This window comes from Oryzias latipes, chromosome 20, assembly GCF_053564925.1.
Source record: "Oryzias latipes strain Hd-rR chromosome 20, Olatipes_Hd-rR_3.1".
Taxonomy (NCBI): domain Eukaryota; kingdom Metazoa; phylum Chordata; class Actinopteri; order Beloniformes; family Adrianichthyidae; genus Oryzias; species Oryzias latipes.
The window spans coordinates 11,895,361-11,919,786 of record NC_136256.1 but is presented as its reverse complement, the minus strand read 5'-3'; the positions used below and the strand labels follow the sequence as shown (position 1 = coordinate 11,919,786).

Genomic DNA, 24,426 nt, shown 5'->3' with positions numbered 1-24,426 from the left:
ACGATCTGCCAAAGGCTGTTCCTTGCATCATTTTCAGTGGAAAAACCGGTGTCCGTTTTAACATATTATGTAACATGCATGATTCATGCGCGTTTGTGCAACCGGAAGTAGCCTTTGGATAGTCGGAAATGGTTGGAGTGAGACATCTTTCCACGGTTTACTGATAAACTATCTGTGCTGTGAAGCTGTAAACAGCAACCTACGCCTCTTTTAGCCATTTATAACGTGTAACATAGCGAAGTGTGAGAGGGAAATGGAAGACGACGTCCTAACCACGTTGAAAATTTTAATAATCGGTGAAAGCGGCGTTGGGAAGTCCAGGTAAGACGAAGCTGTCTCTGAAAAACTGATGTCGTGGCTGAATTGCTAAGCTAGCTCGTTTGCGTTAGCTTCCAAATGACAATATTGTCAAAAAATGATCGTTTTTAGCAGCAGAAATGCAGAGCAAATGTTCAGTAGTATTTTTCTTTTAAATATGTCTCACTGTCAGGTTAAAAACAAAAAGCAGAATGCTTTGTTTTGCTGTGGTTTTTAAGCTAAAGCGGTACTTACGTCGTGTCATCTTTGTTCGAAGGTGATGCTGCTGAGGTGTTGAAATCCCAGTTTTCTGGTTCCGATCTGAAGCAAAAACTCGAATGTTTTAACCTCGTAACAGATTGAATTGAATCGTGTAAACAAAATAAAGCTGACGTAAGTTTTATAAGTGATTGTTGATGTGGAAAAAAATTATTCACGGTTTATGTAAAAAAAAAAAAAACATACAAAAAAACACTTATCTTAACTTAACTTCACTTAACTTCTGCTTGAAAGAAACATTACATGAAATTTGGTGTGAATTTAATCATAAAAGGGTAATAAAATTGTAAAATCTTTTATTTTGCAAATGTACAACATTAAAATATAGATGAAAATTCAAAGCTTTAGTACAAAAATATAAAGAAAAAATGATCTGGCCGTAGAGCTAACATTTGAATTGTTGTTTTTATTTATCTATTTTAACACAACTCTTGTCTTGAGAGAGAAAAAAACTACATTTACTTAATTTATTTTTATTTTTATGTTAATGTTTTAATTTTAATGTCAACAAACAACACAATTATACCCTTCTACCACTTGTAACAAAAGTTTTAGTGGGAAGATGCCACGAGGCAGCAGTTTTCATTTTTTTCTTCTTCTAAAACTTCATCTTTTCCTTAAATTTAAGCTGTTTTTTTAAGTAATGGCTTCTTTACAAAGCAGACAGCACCAAATCTATTAAATCATCAGTGGTATTGTTAATTTAGAAAGCACAACACATGTAAGGGGATAAAAAACTAATTTATTTTGTCAAATTTGGACACAAATAGAGTCAGATCTCTGATAGGTGAGCTGTTTTTAGACATTTTCTGTCCTTTTTGCTTGTGTTTTTTTCTAGATTATTAACAGAAGCTATGTCCTTAAAAACACAACACAGTTTGTTTTTTTAATTTTTGCTAAACATGGCATTATCATAACGGGTAGACTCACTTCTCAATGACTCTCTGATAATAAATCAATGTTCCTCCAATCACAGCTTCTGCTTGGCGTTGAATCCATGTGATTCCATTTTCCTGCATTAAATCATTTCTAATTTCCCACAAATGGCTGTTTTGGAGCTCAAACAACAAACATTTATTTCTCCTTCATGTGAGCTGATTGGGGGGGAAATAAATGCTTTGTTTTTGTTGTCATGCTTGAGGTAAAAAATGTTCTCATTGTTGGCCTGGTCAGAACTTTGCACCTGATTTAGTCACGGCAAACAAAGAAACCCTGTCCTGTCTGCAGCGTGGCAATGATGAAGAACGCACTTGAAAAAGATTCTTAAAAAATGCAGATTTTGTTGAAAGGTTGGTGATCTGGGAAACAGATACCCGACTGACTGTATGGAGCAGAATAATAAGAACATGGACTTAATTATAGTCCATAAAATGTTCCATCTGTCTTTCTCTGTCCACAGCCTCCTGTTGAGATTTACAGAAGATACGTTTGATCCAGAACAGTCTGCTACAATAGGTGAGTGCTACACATGCTGGGCTGTGATTGTCTGAATTTTAGGGCATATCAGTGCATCTAGCTTTCACATTGAAGCACAATATTCTTTTCTATTTTTTATTTTATTTTGAAACACCATGTGATAGCAAACATGTTTGCAAATGGATGATTGCAAAGTGCGTCAGAATATGATCAGTGATATTTCCAGACATGTGGACAGATCAACACTTGACGGCAGTCTTAGTGAATACAGACCAAAACGCAAAGTTCAGGACACGATCCGGACCGAATTAAGCGGACTGGGTCCAGACCAACCCATTATTCCAGTCTGAATACAACTCCAAGGTCATTTTTAATCCTTAAAGTTCTGATGAAGAGAAAATCTAGAATCAGTTTATTGTTTCAGAAAGGACAAATGCTATGTACCGCCACCATGGATTCCTTAGTTCATCTTCATCTGCGTTCTTTTACAAACTGGCGCTTTGACATTTCATCGTAAGGAATAACTGAGCAACAATTTCTTATTTGTTTTTTTTTAAAGTAAATTAGAAGAAATGTTCTGATGCATTTAGAAAGAAATGATTTAGTCACAAACTGCCCAACATCCTCTGTCTGAGTTCAGTCAGGCACGTTGTGATGGTCTTTCTATGTCCTACAGTTGTGTACAGATGTGTAATAATCGAGCTGACGGTGACCTACGGTCTGTGTTGCATCTTGTTGTGCTGTGGTTACAAACCGATGCTTGTCCGTGTGCTTGATGGGAAAGGCCCTACAGCAGCAGAGATGTGTCCTAGATTAGTCAACTGAAGGGACTCATCTCTCTGTGTTTGGCAGCAGACGCATTTCTACGTTTCTCTGCTTCAATGTTTGTTGTTGTTGTTCCTAAAAACAGTTGTTGTTGATGTTTGTGTTTCAGTGCTCACCCTTTCTTCAGGTATGTTAGCTTTTCATAGGACAGGTATGGTTTCGTTTAGGCCCGCACAATAAATCTCAATTGGATTGTTAACGCGATGTTGGCCTGTGTGATATGTGTTTCACTAAAGAAGGCGTAAATTGCGATAAATGGTTACCTTAAAACAGGGGTCGGGAACCTATGGCTCGCGAGCCATATATGGCTCTTTTGATGGTCACATGTGGCTCGCAGACACATTTTTAATTTTTTCTTTTTCATTAGACCAGTCCTTCTCGGGCGCGATGCGATGGCAGAGGCGCACAGTAGTAGCGGTGCTTGGAGAGAAGGATCTGCGCCAGCATTATCACTTTACTATTATCTATTATTTCACAGAGTTTGTACCAGCCGGAAACCTGTGAATTGCCGTGCCTAAAATTGCGCGCCCCCGTCTCTGAGAAAGAGCGCGCAGTAGCGGGGACGGGATGTGACTGAGAGGGAGAAAGCAGAGGGTGAGGGTGGAGTTGTGGGCTCGGTCAGTAAGGTGAACCGCGCAGGGATTGTAAAAACATAAAACCTGCTGCCCGTCACTCACTGCAGCGTGTGAGTGTGTGTGTTTGGCTCCGCGTCTGCATGTGATCAGTCTGTCTCACATTTACAGAACATTCAGACCTATGATCACGTTTAAAGTCTCAACGCCTGAACGAAGCAGAAACTCACCACGTATCAACCAGACTAGACCATCAACAAAACTACCACGAGAAATACTCATCATTTATTAGCAACAGCATAACAATGTTATTAAAAATAATCCACAGACTTATTGTACTTTAAAAGTGTTGAAATTATATCAAATGCACACATTCACTTGAATATTTAGTTTTAAACATATTGTAGCGGACTGAGTTTAACTTGGCTGTTGGGCCGCGTTAAAAGTTCTGGAGTTCCTTGAACGCATCAAGCAGAGATCTGATTGGCTCTTAGTTCTGTCGCTCAGCCTGTTGTTAGTTAATTTGGACCAATGGGGTTCAGCTATGGGCCGAATAAGGGAAATGGGAGGGCTGGAGCGGGAGGGGGGAATATAAAGTTGGGAGAAGCGCTCTCGTCTCGGCGGGAGAGATTCAGGAGCTGCTGAATTAATTTACGGCATTTGTTACAGCCTGCATTAACCAGAATAAAGAACCTTAAAAGAGGTTAAGTCTCCGTGTGGGAAAAGGACACTACATTATTGTATGGCTCTTTCGAAATTACATTTAAAAATATGTGGCGTTTATGGCTCTCTTGGCCAAAAAGGTTCCCGACCCCTGCCTTAAAAGTTTACACGCATGCTAAATCAATTTCACAGAATCTTAAAGTAATGTGACCATTCCAATAGAGCCCTTGACGCGTTTGACCAATCAAATGGATCTCTTTTATGTTAAAGCCCACCCTCTATGTAGAAGTGGATCATTTGTTGACCTTTATTTAAATAAAACGGTCGTAGAGAAAAAGAAATGATATTCTCATTTGTTTTGCTATTTGCAAGTCATATCATAGCAAAACTAATATTGCAGTCTTAGCTTAGCGTTAAGACACCATAATCTGGTCTGTATGGACACTCATTTGATCAAAGGCTGTTTGTTTGTACTACATAAAAAGCAACATTTTCTAAGACAATTGGCTGTATATGAGAACTGGACTGAGTTCCCCGTCACCCCCACATTCCAAACAGGAAGTACCTGCTGGCGCCAAGAAGCCAAAATCCCGTAGACTTCTATAGAGAAATAAACAGCCATTACTCAGTCCTTTTATTAGACTGAGTAATGGTAAAAAAGAATAACCATTCTTGCTCCGATACTGTTTTTTAACATGCTCTTGCTAATTCCAACTTTTTTAAATCACATTTTTCTGTAGTTCAAGTTATTTAAGTAATAAACTGATCAATCAGATGCCTCAATAAAAGTATGTGTCCCTACATCAAACATTCGAATCGTTTGTCAGATTCTCCTGAGCTTTCAAGTGGTAGGGGTGTGGCCTTCCAGTGAGTTCCTGATTGACGAGAGTGGTTGTCGTAGAAACAATGACTCAAACCGACTTGGACTGATTTCTGATGACATCTGGCTCCAACATGGCAGCATCCATATCCCTAAAAAGCGGCAACGAAATTTATTTATTTCATTTGGTTGGAGCTGGGACTAAACTATTTTTTGTGAGTGACATCGCACTCACTCAGTCCAGTTCTCATTTACAGTCAATGGCTAAGACATGTGGCAGCAAGACTCATTTTTTATAAATGGAGTCCGCATAACTTGTTCCTGACACCCAAGTCGAGCTCTGTCTCTGTCAGCTGTGAGTCAGCGATTACATAACTGGACAGTAAGGTGTCCCATAACCGGAAAAGACCTCTTCAAAAGACTTCAAGGACATTTAAGTGTAGAGAAATCACCCAAAGCATGGCCAGGTAAAAAGCCTCCTGTGTTTTGGTGCTGCTGTTGTCATTATTAATTTCCACAAAGCCTAGAGTACATGGGTCAAAGGTCTGCAGTAGAGCCCTGCGCGGGACTATTTTCTTCATCCCGCTCCCGCCCGCTGAATTTTTGACCAATCCCGCCCGCTCCCGCAACGTATGCGTTACACTCCCGCCCGCTCCCGCAATATGTATGTCCACTCCCGCCCGCACCCGCAAAACTCAGAGAATTTAGTCCCGCACAGTAATAGAGATGCATTGATTTTGTATCGTCCCCCGTCCCGCAGGAAAAAAACATGTATTTTTATTGATATTATTAAAGAGATTCATGTCCCTCCTCCAGCCTCATCTTTTGATGCATTCCTCTTGTGTAATGTGCAACTTAAATATTAAATATATTTTCACAAATCCTGTTCGGTTAAAAGTGTCCCTGTGTGCGCGCAGACAGACGGCCTGAAGCGCGCTCTTAGTAAGAGGCGGGGCGGGGCGCACCCCCAACATCAGGTTACATGACAGAGCCCATTGGGCGTCTCTACCTGGTGCCTTCACGGAGCTTCAGTACATAAGAATCCAACAGCCGCTCAGCCTAACGTAGTCCGTTAATATATATTCATGAGATATTCATGGCAGCACTGATCCCGCGGGGTTTATTTTTTGCCGCCCGCTCCCGCCCGCAGCACAATCCAAACCGCCCAATCCCGCGAGATTTGGGTTGGGTCCCGCGGGACCCGATCCCAATGCAGCCCTCTAGTCTGCAGTGAAGCTGACTCATCTTGTTAGGGAGTTTGCTTCACATTAAGCCATTTTTCTTCTCGACTCTGAACTGAACTCCCTCAGCGGTCCTACATGTAAAAACACAAAGCCACTGGCGTGTTTTTCTCTGAAAAATCTGTCAGTGGATGCTAAAACAGATCTGTGGTGGTCTGCACACAGCAGCGTTGTTGATTCCATGTAAACCTCTAGTCATAGAGACCTGGAAGGAGGTTCTCTCTGAAGAGTCTAGCAGGTGGCGCTTTCAGCAACAGACCTGCTTTGTTTCTGTTTCTGCACATGAAAGCAGGCCGTGCGTCTGTCCGTCTGCCGTGGGCGTGTATGCATCCTTCCAGCTGTCATTTTTCATCTGGATAATTATAACAGAATTGTTGGCATTAACTGAAGGAGCCTGTGAGGCTCATCAGGCTGAAGCAGGAGGTCTTCATGTCAGCGTGAGTGACCGTCTGACCTTTGTCTTCATCCAGGTGTGGACTTTAAAGTAAAGACCATTTCTGTGGATGGAAACAAGGCAAAGCTGGCAATATGGGTAAGATTTGTCACATGACTTCATTCCACCAGAAGGTGGCGCTTTTTGCTTATATTTCCAGCTGGTGGTGTCCGTCTGTCCTGGTTTTCCCTCAAAGATTCTCTCCCTGAAGCTCTGGTGTGTTTTGCAGGACACTGCAGGACAGGAGCGGTTTCGAACCCTGACACCTAGTTACTACCGCGGCGCTCAGGGCGTCATTCTGGGTAAATAAAATCCTCCTTTGTCTTTTCTTTCTTACTTCATCTCTGAAGTTCTTGCTTTGTTCATGCAAAGCTTACAGATTATTTTTACGGTATTTTCTGCACTAAAGGGCACATCGGATTATAACGAACAGTCTGTTTAGGATCTTTTGTCATCTGAAGCAGAAGGCGCATTCAGCAACACAAAAGAGTCAGAACTTAATGGAAAAATTCTAGAACGTGTTTGCGACATCCTTGTTAGCATATTTAGCATAGCTGTCACTCCAACCTCGTTTGGAATGCATAAATAGCAGACCAATACCTCTTAAACAAATGTTACTGTGTCCACGCTAACTCCCAGCCTTATTAGTAACACGTATAAAAAGACGGTCCGACGTCGCTACATGTTAGCTCCGTTAGCATCTTTGTAAACACAAAACCTTGTTTACAACTGGCATTTTGACAGACCACCATGTACCTTTTCAAAATCGCTTCAACATCAGTAAGCACAACCTGAATGAATCTATATATAGGGGGTCAAGAATATAAGTAAATAAATAAAGCTTTTTGGTGCGCCGTATAGTGTAGAAAATTACATTACAAGGAGTTTTCTTCCAGTCCTGGATGCTGCTTTTTGGGTACACAGACTCACTTCCTGCTTCCCTCTGAACTTCTCAACAGTTTACGACGTCACGAGAAGAGAAACCTTCACCAAGCTGGACAACTGGCTGAACGAGCTGGAGACGTACTGCACGAGGAACGACCTGGTCAAAATGCTGGTGGGGAATAAAATCGATAAGGTGAGCGGGGCTAGCTTCTGTAGATCTAGAATGGGTCATGGTGGAGAAAACATTTGAATGTGTTCTTGTGAACATTCATCTCCTCACTGTGATCCAGCAGCCGTGTCCCACAGACCTCAAATATTTCTGCCTTTGCTTTAGGAAAGCCATGAAGTGGACAGGGCTGAAGGGCTGAAATTTGCCAGAAAACATTCTACACTTTTTATAGGTAAGAGAACGTTCTCCTTGAAATGTTCAGAGTGGATGATTCCCACCAGGAAAGCAGCTTCCTTCCCTCCACTGTTTGTTTTTGCTAAATCCCCATCTTTATTGGTTTTGGTTCTGTTTGCTGCTGATCCACTTGACTATTTATCTGCATTGCAGTATTTTATTTTTGTTGTTGCAGGACATCGCAGTTTTGACTCTGCAGTTTTGTTGTAGATGAGAATAGCTTAGCATGTAGCTAACTAGCAGTTTAGCAGAAGTACAAACTTAGACGTGCTAGATTTAATATTAATACCAAAGCCTGTGTAAAACCGTTAAACCGAATTGTTGCATCTTGACTGTTTACTTTGAGGTAAACAATTGTGCCAGTTTTAAGAAGGATTTATTATTATTGCCTTACACCCAGTTTAGGAAAAGCTAACAGTTTCTCTTTATTGTTATTCGCTTATTAGAAAAAAATGTTTTGTTTTCCCCAAATTATGAGGTTTTGTGTTGTTTTGTGGTACACAAATCAAATATCAAACCAAAACGAAACTATGACCCAAAAACCAATTGACCAACCAACCTAATTATTTCTTCAACGCGAGTAATCAATCAATTGTTCTTAGAATTGGTGTTTGTTTTTGTTTTTTTTAACTTGTCCTGTCCAACAGCTGGGCAAACAGATGAGAGCTGAAGGCCTCTTGTGTTGGACATATTTTACTTTAACAACAGGGGTTATTAATCTTCAGACAAACCAGAGTGGTATGTCTGAATAAACCCCTTTTGTAATCGAGGGCAAATTTTATTAATTTTAATCATGTTTGAAAATCTTTTGTGTTGGACTGGATGGAGAAGGAAAGGAGGGAAGAAGAGAGATGGATGTTAGAGAGGGGGGGGGGATAGGAGGGTGATCATAGGAGGGGGGTAAAACCATGAAGCAGCATAAAGCAACAAGTTGCTGGATGGTTATTATCATTACAGTGAGGTTCAGATGTAATACACGTCTGTAGGGGCGGGGCCTGTCCACACACACACTCAAATGTTATGAACACACCTGTTGACTCCAAAAATGTTCACATGTCAACATGTACACAATACAAATGCTGTTCACACACCCATACCTATGCATTCAGACCAACTAGTGTGAAATATTTCATTCAATCACGCAAAATATTAGTGCAAAGGTGAGCTAACACCAGGGGGGTATTCCAGAAAGCAGGTTATGCTAGCTCCCACGGTAAGTTTGAGGCTAAGGAAGTTGATAACCTCAGTTTTCGGTTCCAGAAATGGAGGTATGTTTCAGGGTAGGTCAAGTTGCCATGGCAACTCATGCTCTGAACATAACCTGGTCTGGAGCAGGTTTAGTTGAAGGTTAGTTTGTTTACAGAGAGGTGAAGCAGCATGGCGTGTCCATTTGAAGATGATTTAGTGGATGAAGAAGCTCAGATAATACTTTTTCCACCGTGAGAGGGTGAAAATACCAGGTATGGATGTTGGAAAGATAAATATTTTTACAATCTAACTTAATTATTTGCTTCAGTTAAGATAAATCATTTTTTTGTTTAGTCAGTTTAAAAATAACACGTAGTTTTCAGACAGTTATTTTCCTTTCATTCAAATTAATTCAATTAAGTAGGTGTAACTTTGGTGCTGCTGTTAGATTGGCAGCGCAAGGGATTGTGGGATACCATTCCCTTTGCTTGTCTGGAAGGATTGGGGTTTAAGTTTGGGTTTTTGACCAAATGTGTTTAGTTGTTTAGCTGTTTTACTGTGTTTTGCAGAGTTATTTTTTCCTACTTTGGTCAAGTCTCTGCACCATGAGGGAGAGGGAGGATGATGAGTTTATATAGCACCCCTACAGTCAAAAAGTATATTGATAATATCGATAATTCCTAAATGAATGAACGCACTAAACACATACTGTTTTGTTCTTTTTATTGTTATAAAAATGAGGATATCTGCCGGCTTAAACTTAGACATATAAGAGTTCAAGAATTATAATTAACTAAGATGGAAAAAAGATTACTTGAATTGGAGTAATGTGACATTTAGTTAGATAAATATGTAAATTTGAGTTGTATTAACAACTATTGAGTTTTATAGACGTAAGAAATTAGGTTGAATAAATTTAATTCAATTACTTGTTACCAATAGAAGTAATTCATTTAAGTTGGCAAAATTGGATACGTTTCTTATATATATATATATATATATATATATATATATATATATATATATATATTTATATATATATTCGTCACAATGAAAATGGAAACAAGATCAAAAACTGGTGCGTTTACTTTGTCTGTTCTTTTTCTCCAAGCAGAAACTGTTTCTTTTGATGATGCAGCCGTATTACTTTTTTGATGGACGTATAATCTTCATACGCCGCCATTAAAATCTCAGGCTCCGTCTCACTTAATTGTCGCGCTTCTTTTTTTTCTCCATGCGTTTCCATGGTTACTCCGTAAATCGGCGATCCATTGAGAATTTCTTTATGTACCTGCTGTGCACGTGCATTAACAGGTTCAGTTCAGGCTTAAAGTCAGGGTAGTTTAAACATGTTTTTTGGAATACCCCCCTCTGCTCAAGTGATTGTTTATGTTCCTCTAACATGGATGATGGAATGTAAAAAGGAGGAGGGAGAGTGCCAGAATTTGTGTTTTTGGTGTTTTACTGAGCAGCAAAACACGCTTTGGAAAGGTTCATTTTGTTTCTCTTCTCTTCTCTTCGTGTAGAACGCAGACATGTCAACAGAAAACACAGACTTGAATCCGTTCACACCTCTTCTTGGCCGTGTCTGTCTTTTTCTTTTGTTAATTCTCCTAAACTCTTTTCCATCTCAAGACTTTTCTGATTCTTTCAAAAATGACATAGACCTAGTTCCCCCAGCCACTCCCAGGTGATCAAAATATAAAGTGGTTGCTATGGCGATGAAACAGATGTGGGCAAACTTTTCAACTTGTGGTCTTCATAGGCCGGACCAGGAGCAGATGAGTGAAGTGATTTGGTAATCCACCTTATAAGTGAAAAAAAACCTGGAATCAAAATTAACTTAAAATTAATATATAATTGAAAACAGAACATTTTCAGTTGTTTTTTTTCAAAACTTCTTTTGTTCTAACTTTAAAGCCACTTGCACCAAAGGCTTGATGTACTTATAAAGAAATTTTGCATTCATGTGGTGTTTGGAAGAAAAAATAATCATGCGGCTCCGATATTGTTTTGGGGGCCGGACCAAACAAGGAGGCGGGCCGGGTCTGGCCGTAGTTTGTGATAAAACCAACAGAAAAGCTGCCACTTTGAAAAAGTGAGGAGTTTGGATACTGAGGGCCTTGATGCAGCTGCTCAGCCAGACAGGCCGAGATGAAAGGGGGGTAATGTTGGGTTGGCGGGGGCGGGTAGCCACCCACGGCTTAATGTCCGGTCTCTTGTTGAAACTCTCTTTCAGAGGCGAGTGCAAAGACAAAGGATGGCGTTCAGTGTGCGTTTGAGGAGCTGGTGGAGAAGGTCATCCAGACGCCCGGCTTGTGGCAAAGCGAGAACCACGGCCGAGCCGTGCAGCTGACGGACGAAGATGCCGGCGGCGGAAGCTGCGGAGGTTACTGCTCCCTGGTTTAGACTCCGGACGACCAACACGCGGAAGAACAAAGGAACTATCCACACGCTGAGCCAACCGAGCCCTCTACTCAGACGTGAAGGCGGGGCGGGGTGGGTCACCAGCTCGCACTCTGCCTCCACCCAAAGACACTTTTGCACACTTTCTTCTAATAACGCTGCACTAAAATGCAGCTCAGCCTTCCCGGTAATGAAAGAGTTTTTTCTCTTCACTTTAAAACCTTCGTCAAAAGATTCAAGTTCTGCCTCAACGATGTGCAGAGAAATGAGTCGGATCAGGAAGTCCAAAGGTGGAACAGTTTGACAGCATGTCCTCTCTGGAGCGCTTTGCCTTAGTGCGTTTCTGTTTTTGCTTTTCTGCATCCAAACTCTCTGTGCTGCTTCTTTTCCAAGCTTCTGATTGGGTGGACACACCTGATCCAGGTAATCAGGAAGCAGGGAACAATATCCAGGAAAAAAGCAGGATAGTCCAGGACGGGATTTGCACCCCCCATCATGCTGATTCATGCTGTCTTCCCTCCCTCTGTCTGCACACATCGAAGGCATCACGCCGCTCAGTTTGCACGCCTCCTTTGTCACAGTTTGTCATTGTCGTCTTTGTGTCACAGACACAGAGTTTAGATAAAGATCAAAGCTGATGGATCTAGCAGCATGTTTGTACTGTTTGAGAGCTGTGGTGCATTCTGGGAAATGAGGTTTCTTTGTCTGAAACTTGGTGTGTAAAACAGACTAGATTAAGTTTGTTTTTAAACTTTTTTTTAATTGCATGGGAGCGCCTTGTGCCAATGTATTTGTTTGTTTTTGTCCAAGAGGAGATTTACAAACCCATTTAACTTATAGTTAAATATTAACGGTGCATACATTACAATGTATTGGGATAATAAAGCCAAGGGGAAGATGTAAACCTTGTAAATTCTGTATTTTAATATTCTGTATGAACTGTCATTTTGAATGTTCCACTACAAACCGCCCATTGTATTAAACAACAAAGAAATCCTGTTTTTAAGCCACTATTTTGGTGTGAATCTTAACTGTAAAGCTGCTGGGATGTTACTTACAGCTGCACAATAAACCCCAACCAACAAGAAGGAAAAGGTTTCATTTGCATGAACTGTTTCTGGGTCAGCAGAAAATCCTCTCGCCTTTCACGACCGACTGTTGTTCCTTTTAACTTGTAGGAGGTTCGAGTAAAGGTAAGAACCAGGGAGAATATGGAAACTGGACTGAGTGACCCCTCCCCTCACACATTCCAAACAGGAAGTAGCCGCTAAAATCCCACAGACTTCTATTGAGATGAGTTAAGTTCCAAATAATATTTTAGAAAAATACAATTTATTGATGACTTTTTGGCCATTAATCTATTTATTTTGGAACATACATTTGCAATAATTTACTAATAAAAGTTTTAGTTTTTTGTATTTATAACAATCTTGACTTCTTTTACTTTTGATAGCAGCATCCTTTAAAACATACAAAACACATTGTGTCAAATACAATCTATTACTGCAGCAGCAGACTTACTTAAGAAAGTCCAACATGGAATTTTCTGTTATCTTTTTTTCCCCTTTTACTATTCATTGGTGTAGAATCAAATTTTAAAAAATATGTTCTTTAATCTTATTCTAATAAAACAGTAGATTCATCCTTTTACCATTGTTATATATTAAATGATTAGTATTTTTCTTCAAAGCCAAAAGCCACAATGGAAATGATGGATCCGGGGTTGCAGGTTGTAGAAACACAGAAAAGCGTGAGAGGAATGAGGCATTTTCATTAACAGATTTAGAAAAATAATCTAGGAAAGCATCTGATTAATAAGAGGGCTCATTTTAATGAGAGCGGATTTCTGGAGGATTTGTAAATCAATAAATCCAACTTTAATTATTTCTTAAATAAGTTAGAGTAAAATGTTTCTACTAAGTAATATGTTTATATTAAGCACATGACGTTTAAAAAATAATTATGAGTAGTAAAATTTATAGAAAATGTGGAAACAGCACTGGAGTAAACTATAAAGAGTGTAATGACAGAATGCGAACACAAGGTGGCAGCAAAGCCACAGCAAGTTCATATGATCGTTAAAAAACATTTTATATCGGCCCTTCCATAGAATAAACTTACATGATGTCAAAGAATCGTGCAGGTATTGGAAAACGCCCAGTCAAAAATGTGAGAATTTTTTATTTAAAAAATAGAATAAAATGGGGAGACTTAAAGGAAAGCAAAAACAAAGTCAAAAATAAATGAATTTTCTGCACCATTGTTCAAAAAATGCGGGACCTTTCTGCGTGGAGTTTGCATCCCCGTTAAAAATTAAACAATGGGATTTCCTGGATTGTGAAAAAATGCCGACTGCCTCTGTTTCATTTCCCTGGAGCCAAAGGTAAGGCATTTTCTATAGGTCTAGTCTGGACTCTGGACTTGTGTCTTAATTATGAAGATTTTCTTTATGGAACAGAGTTTAACTTGTAGGTTTGTAACCCTTGTGCTATATGAAATCTTTCCACCTTTGTCATGGTAGGGAGAACACTTCAATGTAAGGGTGGGGTCATCTAAGATAGCACAAGGGTTAAACTACTGAAGAAACCAGATAAAAGTGCCACTTTTTGATGAGTTCAACAATCTTGAAGGATGTACAAGAAGACATTCATCAGCCCAACATTTACATTTTAACCCTTGTGCTATCTTAGATGACCCCACCCTTATATTGACGTGTTCTCCCTACCATGACAAAGGTGGATAAAGGTGGAAAGATTTCATGGACACCAGTGAAGATCACAAATCATTGAAGAAAAAAGGTTCAGCGCACTGTCTAGTGGGTCTAGATGACCCAACTCCCAATGTTAAAGTGCCTAGGATAGCACAAGGGTTACAGAGGTTTCTTTGACCTCTTGTAGCCAACAACAGTAGTGTTTTTGTTCAAGCGTATGGAGGTTCTGAGTCCAGAAGAGGATTAGACCATCAAAACACTTTGTTTTGCTGATTGCTACCGGCTTTTTGGCCGGTTCTTTGCCAGACAGATCATTTCATTCCGGTCTGCTTACATTCTGACCAACATTTTGGCTCAAAAGAAAAAAAAATCCCTAATAATTAAGCAACATTCTCTTATTTTCTCCCTCTAGGACAATCAGAAAATAAATTAAATAATGTATTCATGCATTTTGGAGGAAATGAATCAGTATAAGATTATGCAGACAAATGAGCTCTCCCAATGCCCGTGGATCTCTGTTTGGAGCCAGCTGGGCGTGTTGTCATACCCTCAGTGTGTTTGTTTCACAGTCCTAACTGTGTGCAGATGGCAAAGGTCTGTTTTTCATTTGCTGACTTCCAGCAGCAAAGTTGTGTCCAACATGAGAAAACCACGGAAAACGTTGCGTGTGTCCTGAGTGGCTGCATCAACACGTCGCCAACATATTCACATTTGTTTACAGTAAATCCTAGTGTTTTCATCCATTTGTTCATGTATGTTGTCTTAGAAAATTTTGGAAAACATTATTACATTTGGCCAGACAGAAAAGGGAAGAGATTTGTTGGTCCCGCCCACTTGCCATTAAAAAATAAATGCAGCTAATTATGCAAAAAGTTGAGAAATTTGAAAATAATAATATATAATCAAAAAATGTCTAATACCAAAAAAAGACTAAATAAACAACTACATTTCCTTCCTTCATGTGTATTTTTTTGCATGGATTGGAAAATGTTGCTCACGTAAAACCCGTCTCTAGTGGTCATTAAGGGAATTGCAACATGTAGTGCTTCCTTATGTTTTGGTACTGAATTTAAGGGTTTTTGCTCATTCACGCCACAGAAACTGTTGTACTGATGTTGCAAAATTATATAAAATGTCCAAACTTACTGAAAGTAGGATTAATATGTGAAAGCTAAGCTCAGGACATCATTTTTTTATCTACTTAAGGCAGATTTCTTTCCATTTTCTAAACCTTTCAGGGATGTGGGGATGCTGAAGCCTATCCCTACAACTGTTGCAGAAAGGCGGGGACGCACATACTCACTTTTAGAATCACTAATGAACCTATGATGAAGAATTTTTTTGGTCTGTGGGAGGAAACCAGAGTTCCCCCAGAAAACTCACGCATGCATAAGGAGAACATGCAAACTCCACACAGAAAACCAGAGCATGCTTGCTGTGAGGTCAGAGTGCTAACCGCTGCACCATTCAGCCCCCAAATGCAAATTTACAATTCTTTTTGTTTTTTTTTACAAAATAAAGCTATTAAATTTAGCTATTTTTACATGTAGCATGGATTTCACAAAGACTTGTCAAATCTTAATCTGCTTTTCATTTGATTTTGTATATTGTAAACAGAAATGATTAAAAGCAGATCTGTATTGCAAAAATATAGCTTAGGTTAATTTTGAAACACAAAAGTATTGTTAGAGAAAAAAACTATTTTTTTTCTCTGGTAAATCTGTCATTCATTCATTCATTCATCTTCTTCCGTTTAGTCCTTTTCGGGGTCACGGGCTGCTGGAGCCTATCCTGGCCACTTGTAGACGAAGGCAGGGGACACCCTGGACGGTTGCCAAACTCTCCCAGGTGTAAATCTGTCAGTGGATGCTAAAACAGATCTGTGGTGGTCTTCACACAGCAGCGTTGTTGATTTCATGTAAACCTCTAGTCATACAGACCTGGAAGGAGGTTCTCTCTGAAGAGTCTAGCAGGTGGCGCTTTCAGCAACAGACCTGCTTTGTTTCTGTTTCTGCACATGAAAGCAGGCCGTGCGTCTGTCCGTCTGCGGTGGACGTATCATAATTTAACGGCATGGTTCTAGGCAAAGGCAGGATGGGAACCATGCCAGTGTGCATCACCAGGGTTAGCAGAGGTTCAAAGACATTCTGTGGTCACTTTTCATCACCAATAATTATATCCTGTCAGGCGGCTATAGTACTCTTGACAACATTTGAAAATAACCTGTCAGACTCATCAGGCTGAAGCAGGATAAGGTCATGGGGTCAGCGAGAAAGACCATCTGACCTTTGTCTTTCCAGGTTTTGACTTTACAGTAGGCTGTTCCTTTTAACACTTTTCTAGAAGAGAAACCTCATAAACATTTCTTGATTAGGCCTCAATAATTCAAGTTAAATCATTTGGGTCAGGTTGCCCCTTAAGACGTGTCACTTATGAGGTGTTTAACATCGTAAAGTCCCACTCTGATCATCTTTTAATCTATTGTAAAATTTGTTCCAGTGGTCTTTTAATTATGATTATTCTGTCTTTAGTGTTGATTTGGAGACAGAGTTCATTTCCAGAATAACATCTTACACGCTGATGCTATCATCCTACGATGCTATCATGCTATGGTAACAAGCTGTTCTGTGTGTCTCCTATGTGATCACAGAGCAGTTTAAAATCAGACTATATTTTCACGGAGCCGACTGTAAGATTCAAATCATTCATATAACATGTATATAATCAGTATTTTATAAATAAACCCTTGTGCTATCCTAGTCACTTTAACATTGGGAGTTGGGTCATCTAGACCCACTAGACAGTGCTCTGAACCTTTTTTCTTCAATGATTTGTGATCTTCACTGGTGTCCATGGATTACATGAAATCTTTCCACCTTTATCCACCTTTGTCATGGTAGGGAGAACATGTCAAAGTAAGGGTGGAGTCATAGGACAGCATAAGCATTATTAGAAGTTTCTTTGTAACATTACAGAGCCGGCGTTTTACTGAAAAAAGTGTTTTCAAGGACATTGAAAATTCGTTAATTGAAAAATTAATTGATTAAAAAAATCCATTCATTAAAAATTCGCCTCTGACTCTTGGGGTAGAGCAAGTCCGCCCACACTTCTCCTCCCTGTTGCTGAGAGGTCTCTGTTTACATGTTCTACCGCTAGCGGTGGAACTAGTCTGTAAACTACAACATATAAATAGAAGCATATAAAAGAGCAAATAAAAAGAACGATAAACCAAAGTCAAAGAGGAAAGCTGGAGGGCCACATCTCTCCACAAAGAAAAACAAAAAAAGTTAGACGGTTTGAAGGACTACCTCCAGCCTAACATTACCGGTGCAACAAAAATGGCGAGCAACATCAGAGCTATCCAGCCGTACAGTTTAGATCCAGATTCCAGCTCACACAAGGAAAACAAAGACGTACATGGATCTATTTTTCTGTAAGTGGATGCATCAGAGTTAGGGCAGAGCAGAGAGCCTGTGGTCAACCCAACCTATTTTCTACGTCACAAATACGCTCCTTTTTCAAACTGCATGTTGTCTTCTGCTCCCCATTCACAACGATTTGAATAAAGACTTATTCAGAAATTGAAGTTTAAGCTTTAATTGGTCTTTATACATGTCCTCTATCATCAGAAAAATGCAACAAGAACACGTTAAAAACACCAAAAACAACACTTTCATTAGAGTGAGGATTCATGTTCATGGAAACATTATGTTTTAAAGGAATTCTAAATTAGTTACATTTACATGTTTTGGTCAGATCAGATTTGGTCAGTTTGCATGCTGATGCTACACAATCAGCAATGGTTTGTTTCCAAAGTCAACTGTCTTTTTTATTTTTTATTTAATAAAAGTGACTGTTGCAGGTGTGTCCAAAAGTTTATTCTGTATTTATCCTTCAGTCTTTCACATGTGTCATTACAAAAGATTCACAAGAGATGCTGATTTTAGGGTATCTGTCTCATGCATCTCCACCAGAAGGTGGAGCCTTCTGCTTATATATTCAGCGTAGCGGACGCTGATGGTGTCCATCTGTCCTGGTTTTCCCTCAAAGAATTTTCCCCCTGAAGTTCTGGTGTGTTTTGCAGGAGCGGTTTTAAACCCTAGTCTAAACTAGGCTCAGGGGGGCATTCGGGGTAAATAAAGAAGCATCCTCCATCGAAATACATCTCTTTTCTTGACAACTAATCCTTTGTTTTTTCTTTTTGAAATTGTCCCCCCAGATTTATTCATGCAAAGCCACAGATGACTAGAATTATTAGGCGCTTTATTCCAGTTCTGGATACTGTATTATTTCTATTTTTTTATTTAGAGACAGCAGGACAATAGGTTCACTTCTTCCTGCTTCTCTCTGAGCTTTTCAACAGTGTACGATGTCATTAAACTACAAATGAGTTTGTATTTAAAAAACTGTTTGGGTTAAATATTGTGATTTTCAAAAGATTCCCTTTTTTTTTTAGTAAAACTTTGAGGGTTAGGGTTAGACAGATGGGATGAAATCTACAAGAAAACATTCTACGCTTTTTACAGGCCAATGAGGAGAATTCCTTCATCTCTGAAAAGGTTCAGGAGCCCACGAATCACAGCAGCTTTAGAAATCCTATTTTAGCATCTTTTTAAATATGTGCTTGTTTTATTTCATAATTTCCTTAGGCAAACTTTATGAAATATCCCCCATCCCCCTTTTTTTATTTGTGAATCAAATTTAGTCTAAATTTTTCTTAAATTCCTTCTCAGTCAGTTTTATCTCTTGTCAAATATCAATAAAATGTCTTATATCCCATTCTTCCCTTTTCTCTGAATTTTGGCACAAATAATCAATAAATAGTTGAACCCCTTAACGGCTGTTTATGCACATAAATCCATCAAACACTTCTGCTCCAAAATAACCTTAACCCTTGTGCTATCCTAGGCACTTTGACATTGGGAGTTGGGTCATCTAGACCCACTAGACAGCGAGCTGAACCTTTTTTCTTCAATGATTTGTGATCTTCACTGGTGTCCATGGATTACATGAAATCTTTCCACCTTTATCCACCTTTGTCATGGTAGGGAGAACACGTCAATGTAAGGGTGGGGTCATCTAAGATAGCACAAGGGTCACAACAATAGACGTAATTCGTTAAATCTTGTTATTTTTGTTTAGATTGAGGCAATCTAAAAAAAATGACACCAATGTCTTTCATTTATTATTTTAAGATCAGAATTATCTATGTATTTCATTATTATTGTCTTTTTATTTGTACATTTGGTTGGAGCAGGAAGTAAGCCATTTTCCATGGGTAAGGTCACACTCACTTGGTCCAGGTCTCATGTTTTCCCTCTCTCTGCTCACAGTAAAGGGTTGCATCATGTCTCTGCTCCTGCTTTGTTCTTTTGACCCAACCCCTCTGCAGCGTTAGGATGAGCGCATGAACCAAAGATTCTGGTACCAGCTTGCTTTCCGCATGATGCTGAAAAAGAGGAAAACGCCTCAAATTGCACGCTTCTGTCATGACAACTTCTTTTAATGGAGTGCGACTTGCTGGCAGCGCTTCACTCAGACAAATACAATCAGAAATATCAGTTTCTCCTTCTTGTCTTTGTGTCACAGACAATGGAAAAGTGTTGGGTTTGAAGCAAGGCAGTGAGTCATGAGGGTCGATCCACAGAATCAAAGCTTCTCACTGCTGATGGATTTTGCAGCACTCCCATCTCTCGTAACCCTTGTGCTATCCTAGGCACTTTACCATTGGGAGTTGGGTCATCTAGACCCACTAGACAGTGCGCTGAACCCTTTTTCTTCAATGATTTGTGATCTTCACTGGTGTCCATGGATTACATGAAATCTTTCCACCTTTATCCACCTTTGTCATGGTAGGAGTAACACGTCAAAGTAAGGGTGGGGTCATCTAAGACAGCACAAGGGTTAAAAAGGTACTGTCACCCTTGAGCTCTGAGCATGTTTGTACTCTCTGAGAGTCAGAGTGCATTCTGGGAGGCCCTGTCATTGTCAATCTCAAAACTTGGAGGTTAAACCCTCTTTTTGGATCAAAGCTTGTGGTTAACCCTATAACCATTCACAATATATTTTGTCAGCGCCTTTTTTTCGAGACCCCAACTCATTATCATGATCCAAACTTTCCCTAAAAACCTATTGTTTAAAACTTGCTCCATGTTTTCTATCCTGTAGTACATCATCATTCCACTAGAGGCAGTATAAGGGCTTTTCCTGCTCATTTCAAAATATCTGCTTCCGTGAAATCTCAAAAACACTTTCGGCGGGAGAGCACTTAACTGATTTTCACAAATGTATGATGAGAATAACCGCTCTATTGTTATTCATTGAAATGGCTACTTGCTGTATTGACACAAAGCTAATTTAGTTGATGATTAATTCTTTATACACATTTACACCCTGTTAGTAAATGTGTAAATCAAATTTGAGATACATAAGTTGCTACGTTTATTAATGGGTACTATCTCTATTGCATACATTATTGTTATTAAAGTGTTTAAAAGTCTTTGCTGTAGTGGACTTTACAGGGTTTACCTATTTTTTAACTTTTTGCTTTTATTTGCTTGCTTTTTATAACTTATCGTTTAAAATTAAAGTAGGCTTTAACATCTTGAACAGATGTTGCTGTTTTTGGGACCATAAGGGAGTCAAAAGATGTAAAGTGTTTATTTTAGCACTTTTCAGGAGTAATTCTTGCATGATCTGTAACGTTCCACCCATTTAAGTGAATACCTCGGTGTGAAAATAGCCCCTGCAGCTGCTGACATATTACTTGAGGAGCAATATTGATTCCCAGAGGATAAGAAATTACTGCTGTCGTGGTTGCCATGTTGGAAATTTTACTGTTAGGTGATGGGTTTTTCACTCAGCACCCTCCGCATTCCTCTGTCCTCCGAATAAAGGCCGGTGTTTGAACAGTGTCCGAGGAACCCTCAGAGCCCAGACGTGTGATCCGTCTAAATCATCTCCCTGGCCAGCTTCTCAGGAAACATCACCACAGCTATAACTCACTCCATCAGTGCCGTAACTGGGAAGTGCGTCGTTCTGCGCCGCTATGAAAGGCTGGCTTTGGCAGCTGCATGGAGGCCTCTTCCCCTCGCAGCGCGTCCTTCATCTCTCGCCACAGTCTGGGCATCTGTCTGGAAATATGTCTCAGTCAAACAACAACGGCGTAATAATGCCTTCATGTGGCCTGTCGGTGTGCTGAGCTGCAGGTCTGCTGTTTCCTTTAAAAACATTGAGTGTTTTAAGGCTGAGCTGAAAAAAATGGCCAATTTGCCATCATTAACTTTTGTAATTATTTGTGTTAAGTGGAGAAAATGGAAGTTCACATCCTCAGTTAACTTATTAGTCAGAGATATTTTATGGCATAGAAGTCAGCGGATCACAGCGCAGTTCTATCAAATTTGTTCAGAAAATATCACCAACTTGATGAGAAAGTTACCTTTTTTATGTTGAATCTTTATAGTATGCTACTTGATTTGTGAGCTTTAACCAAAGGGACTTTGTGCAACTTTGTGATGTTCATTAGGAGGGACTAGCCACTCTACAAGGCATTTGCCCTTCATACGCCTTCCCCCAATCCTAAAACAAATTCTTGGTTAATGCGTTTCTTACAGAATCGTTTGTCTATTTTGCACCTGTTATGTAGAATGTGGTAATGGTAAATGGCGTATACCTGTACAGCGCTTTTCTACCTTCCTCGAACGCCCAAAGCGCTTTACAGTCACAGTCCCATTCACAGATTCACACACTGATGGAGGCTCTGCTGTTGAACACTGGCACCACCCTTCCACCAGAGGCAAGGTGGGGTTCAGTGTCCGACCCAAGGACACTTCGACACACCACCAACTTGATTTGAAAGTTACCTTTTTCTATTGAATCTTTGCAAGGTGGGGATTGAACCTGCAACTTTACGATCAGAGGTTGACCGCCCTACCACTGGGGTGTAGTTTGTGTCCTATGGTCACTTATGCTGCTCTGGACTGGAGCAGAGACTCAGATTTATCCACCTTTTTCATGGTAGGGAGAACACGTCAATGGAAGGGTGGGGTCATCTAAGAGCACTAATGAGGTCCTTGCGCGGTGCAAAGGTGTTGAGGGGGTTGAGAGAAAAAAATTCCTACAATGTGCCTGTGTCTCACCTTCATCACCTTTACTTACCCGTACATGTTCTATAAGTGTGACCTGTTACCTGCAGCATGCCCCAAGAAAAAATGTGCATGAACAATTTAGGTCATAGTGGTCTATGATCTTGACATTTTGTGTGGGCCAACTGTGTGCTCTGTAAAGGTTTTACCCTTTTTTTGCCTGCAGAAGCCTGTCTCCACCTGTAAGGGCAGATGAGACTAAGTATTTTGTCTAGTTATGTTTCTACATCCAATCTCCCCACATAAAAAATAGTTGTCATGCTCAAAAAGAGAGTCTTTTGCATTCAAGTCCAGCTGTTACCAATGGGTCAAAGGTGTCTAAGTCATCATCATGAGGGATTACATTTTCAGATCCAGACACAAAATGTTATTGTGCATGTATGCCATAAAAACATTTTGCACCAAAAAAACAAAACAAAGAATTGTTGTTGAAATCAACCAGAGGCTGTGCTCTGACCTGTTGTGCTGGGACACTTTTACAGACTACTGCGCTCCTCTGCTGTCTGTTTTGGAGGATCCACCTAGGCTCTGAGCAAAACGGGCAGATCTGGCTCCCATTAGAGCAGCCTTGTCTCCTCTTTGCGCCCACATCCGTATGGATTTACAATCAGATGAGTCTCTCAAGACAACCGCCACGCTGTCCTGTGTAAAATAGTTATTAGACTTTGGGCTTCGTTTCATGAGGTGTTGGGTTCCTAAATGTCATTCACTTTGTCATCCTCTCTGCCTGGCTGCTATCAGGTAATTGTTTTGCCATGCTGACTGTTAGAATGAAAAACAGACAGAAAAGGGAAAGATTATCCAACCACCTGAAGGGAGTATCAGGCCTCTTAAGTGTTTATGGTAGGTTACCTGGACCGATGGCATCAATGTCAGGAGAATCCCGGAAAGTTGGTTTGATTGGTTGGGTGGGAAGTTTATTTTTTTTATCCTAAACCTCTCAAAGTGGATCAAACCACCTAGACACATTACACAGTACACTTAGGTGTACTGTAAGGCAAGAAAAAGAAAAACTTGCAGAACTCACTCATACTACTTTATATAGTACTATGTTCTAAGCTGCTTCTCACTGACTTTACCGTGTTTATGCATGAATCCAGCTCTTCCTTTTTTGCTTAACCCTTGTGCTTTCCTATGGGGTCCAGATGACCCTATCCTTACATTGACGTGTAATCCCTACCATGACAAAGGTGGATAAAGGTGAGAAGGATTTCATGTAATCCATGGACAACAGTGAAGATCACAAATCATTGAAGAAAAAATGTTTAGTGCACTCTATTGTGGGGTTTAGATGACCCTACTCTCAATGTTAAAGTGCCTCGGATAGCACAAGGGTTACAGCAGGAACCAAAAAAAAATTGTTTTACTTAAAGTTCTGCTTTTTACACAGTAGCTCATATCCCACGGTGCTAGTCAGGGATCAAAAAAGGTGGAAAATGTCTTAATAAGTTATAAAATAAGGCAAAATATGAGGTGTACAAGCAAGCAGGTGGGTAACGTTCCCCTGCAGGTGGGTTGGCTCCATTGACTGTACATGAGACCCCTCCCCATCCCCCACCCTGAGCTATTACTCAGTCATTTCCATTTTTTTAATGACATCTTGCATTACAGACAAGATATCACTAAATTGACCAATCAGATGCCTCAATAAAAGAATGTGGCCTCATACTGAAAAGTGTGATCGACAGACTCTCCTGAGCCCGCTTTCAGAGATAGAGGTGTGGCCCTCCAACAAGCTCACTCCTGATTGGCGAGTGGTCGCCATAGAAACGATTACCGATTTCGACCAATCACTGCTTACTGATGTTGTCTGGCTCCAACATGGTGGCATCCATTTCGAGAAAAAAATGTTGATCGAGTTGACTTCATTTCATTAGAGCCAGAAGTAAACCACTTTCTGTGAATGATGTCACAACCACTCCATCCAGCTCTCAAACAGAGTGTATGGTTGCCTTTCGTGACTGACGTGTGAAAGTAAACCCTAATGAAGATGTTTTTGTCATTTCCCATTGACTTGAACCAGATTCATTCCAGTGTCCATTTCTGCTTAGGTTAGCTGTGTACTGGTTCATCTAAAAGCCAACGGAATCCCTCAGTTTACTTGTCTCATCCTCCGCATGGCTCAAATGGGCTTTTAACCCTTG

The 24,426-nt window shown here is 40.1% G+C and overlaps 1 protein-coding gene across 1 annotated transcript; it reads left to right on the top strand.

Moving 5' to 3' along the window:
• The first annotated feature begins 89 nt into the window (after positions 1–89).
• On the top strand, positions 90–12,522 carry rab18a (RAB18A, member RAS oncogene family). Its single transcript, XM_004080887.5, has 7 exons — positions 90–321; positions 1,976–2,031; positions 6,584–6,645; positions 6,776–6,848; positions 7,506–7,624; positions 7,766–7,832; positions 11,262–12,522. Exons 1-7 carry the CDS (start codon positions 254–256, stop codon positions 11,429–11,431), a joined length of 615 nt encoding a protein of 204 aa, XP_004080935.4. The 5' UTR covers positions 90–253; the 3' UTR covers positions 11,432–12,522.
• Positions 12,523–24,426: the final 11,904 nt, after the last annotated feature.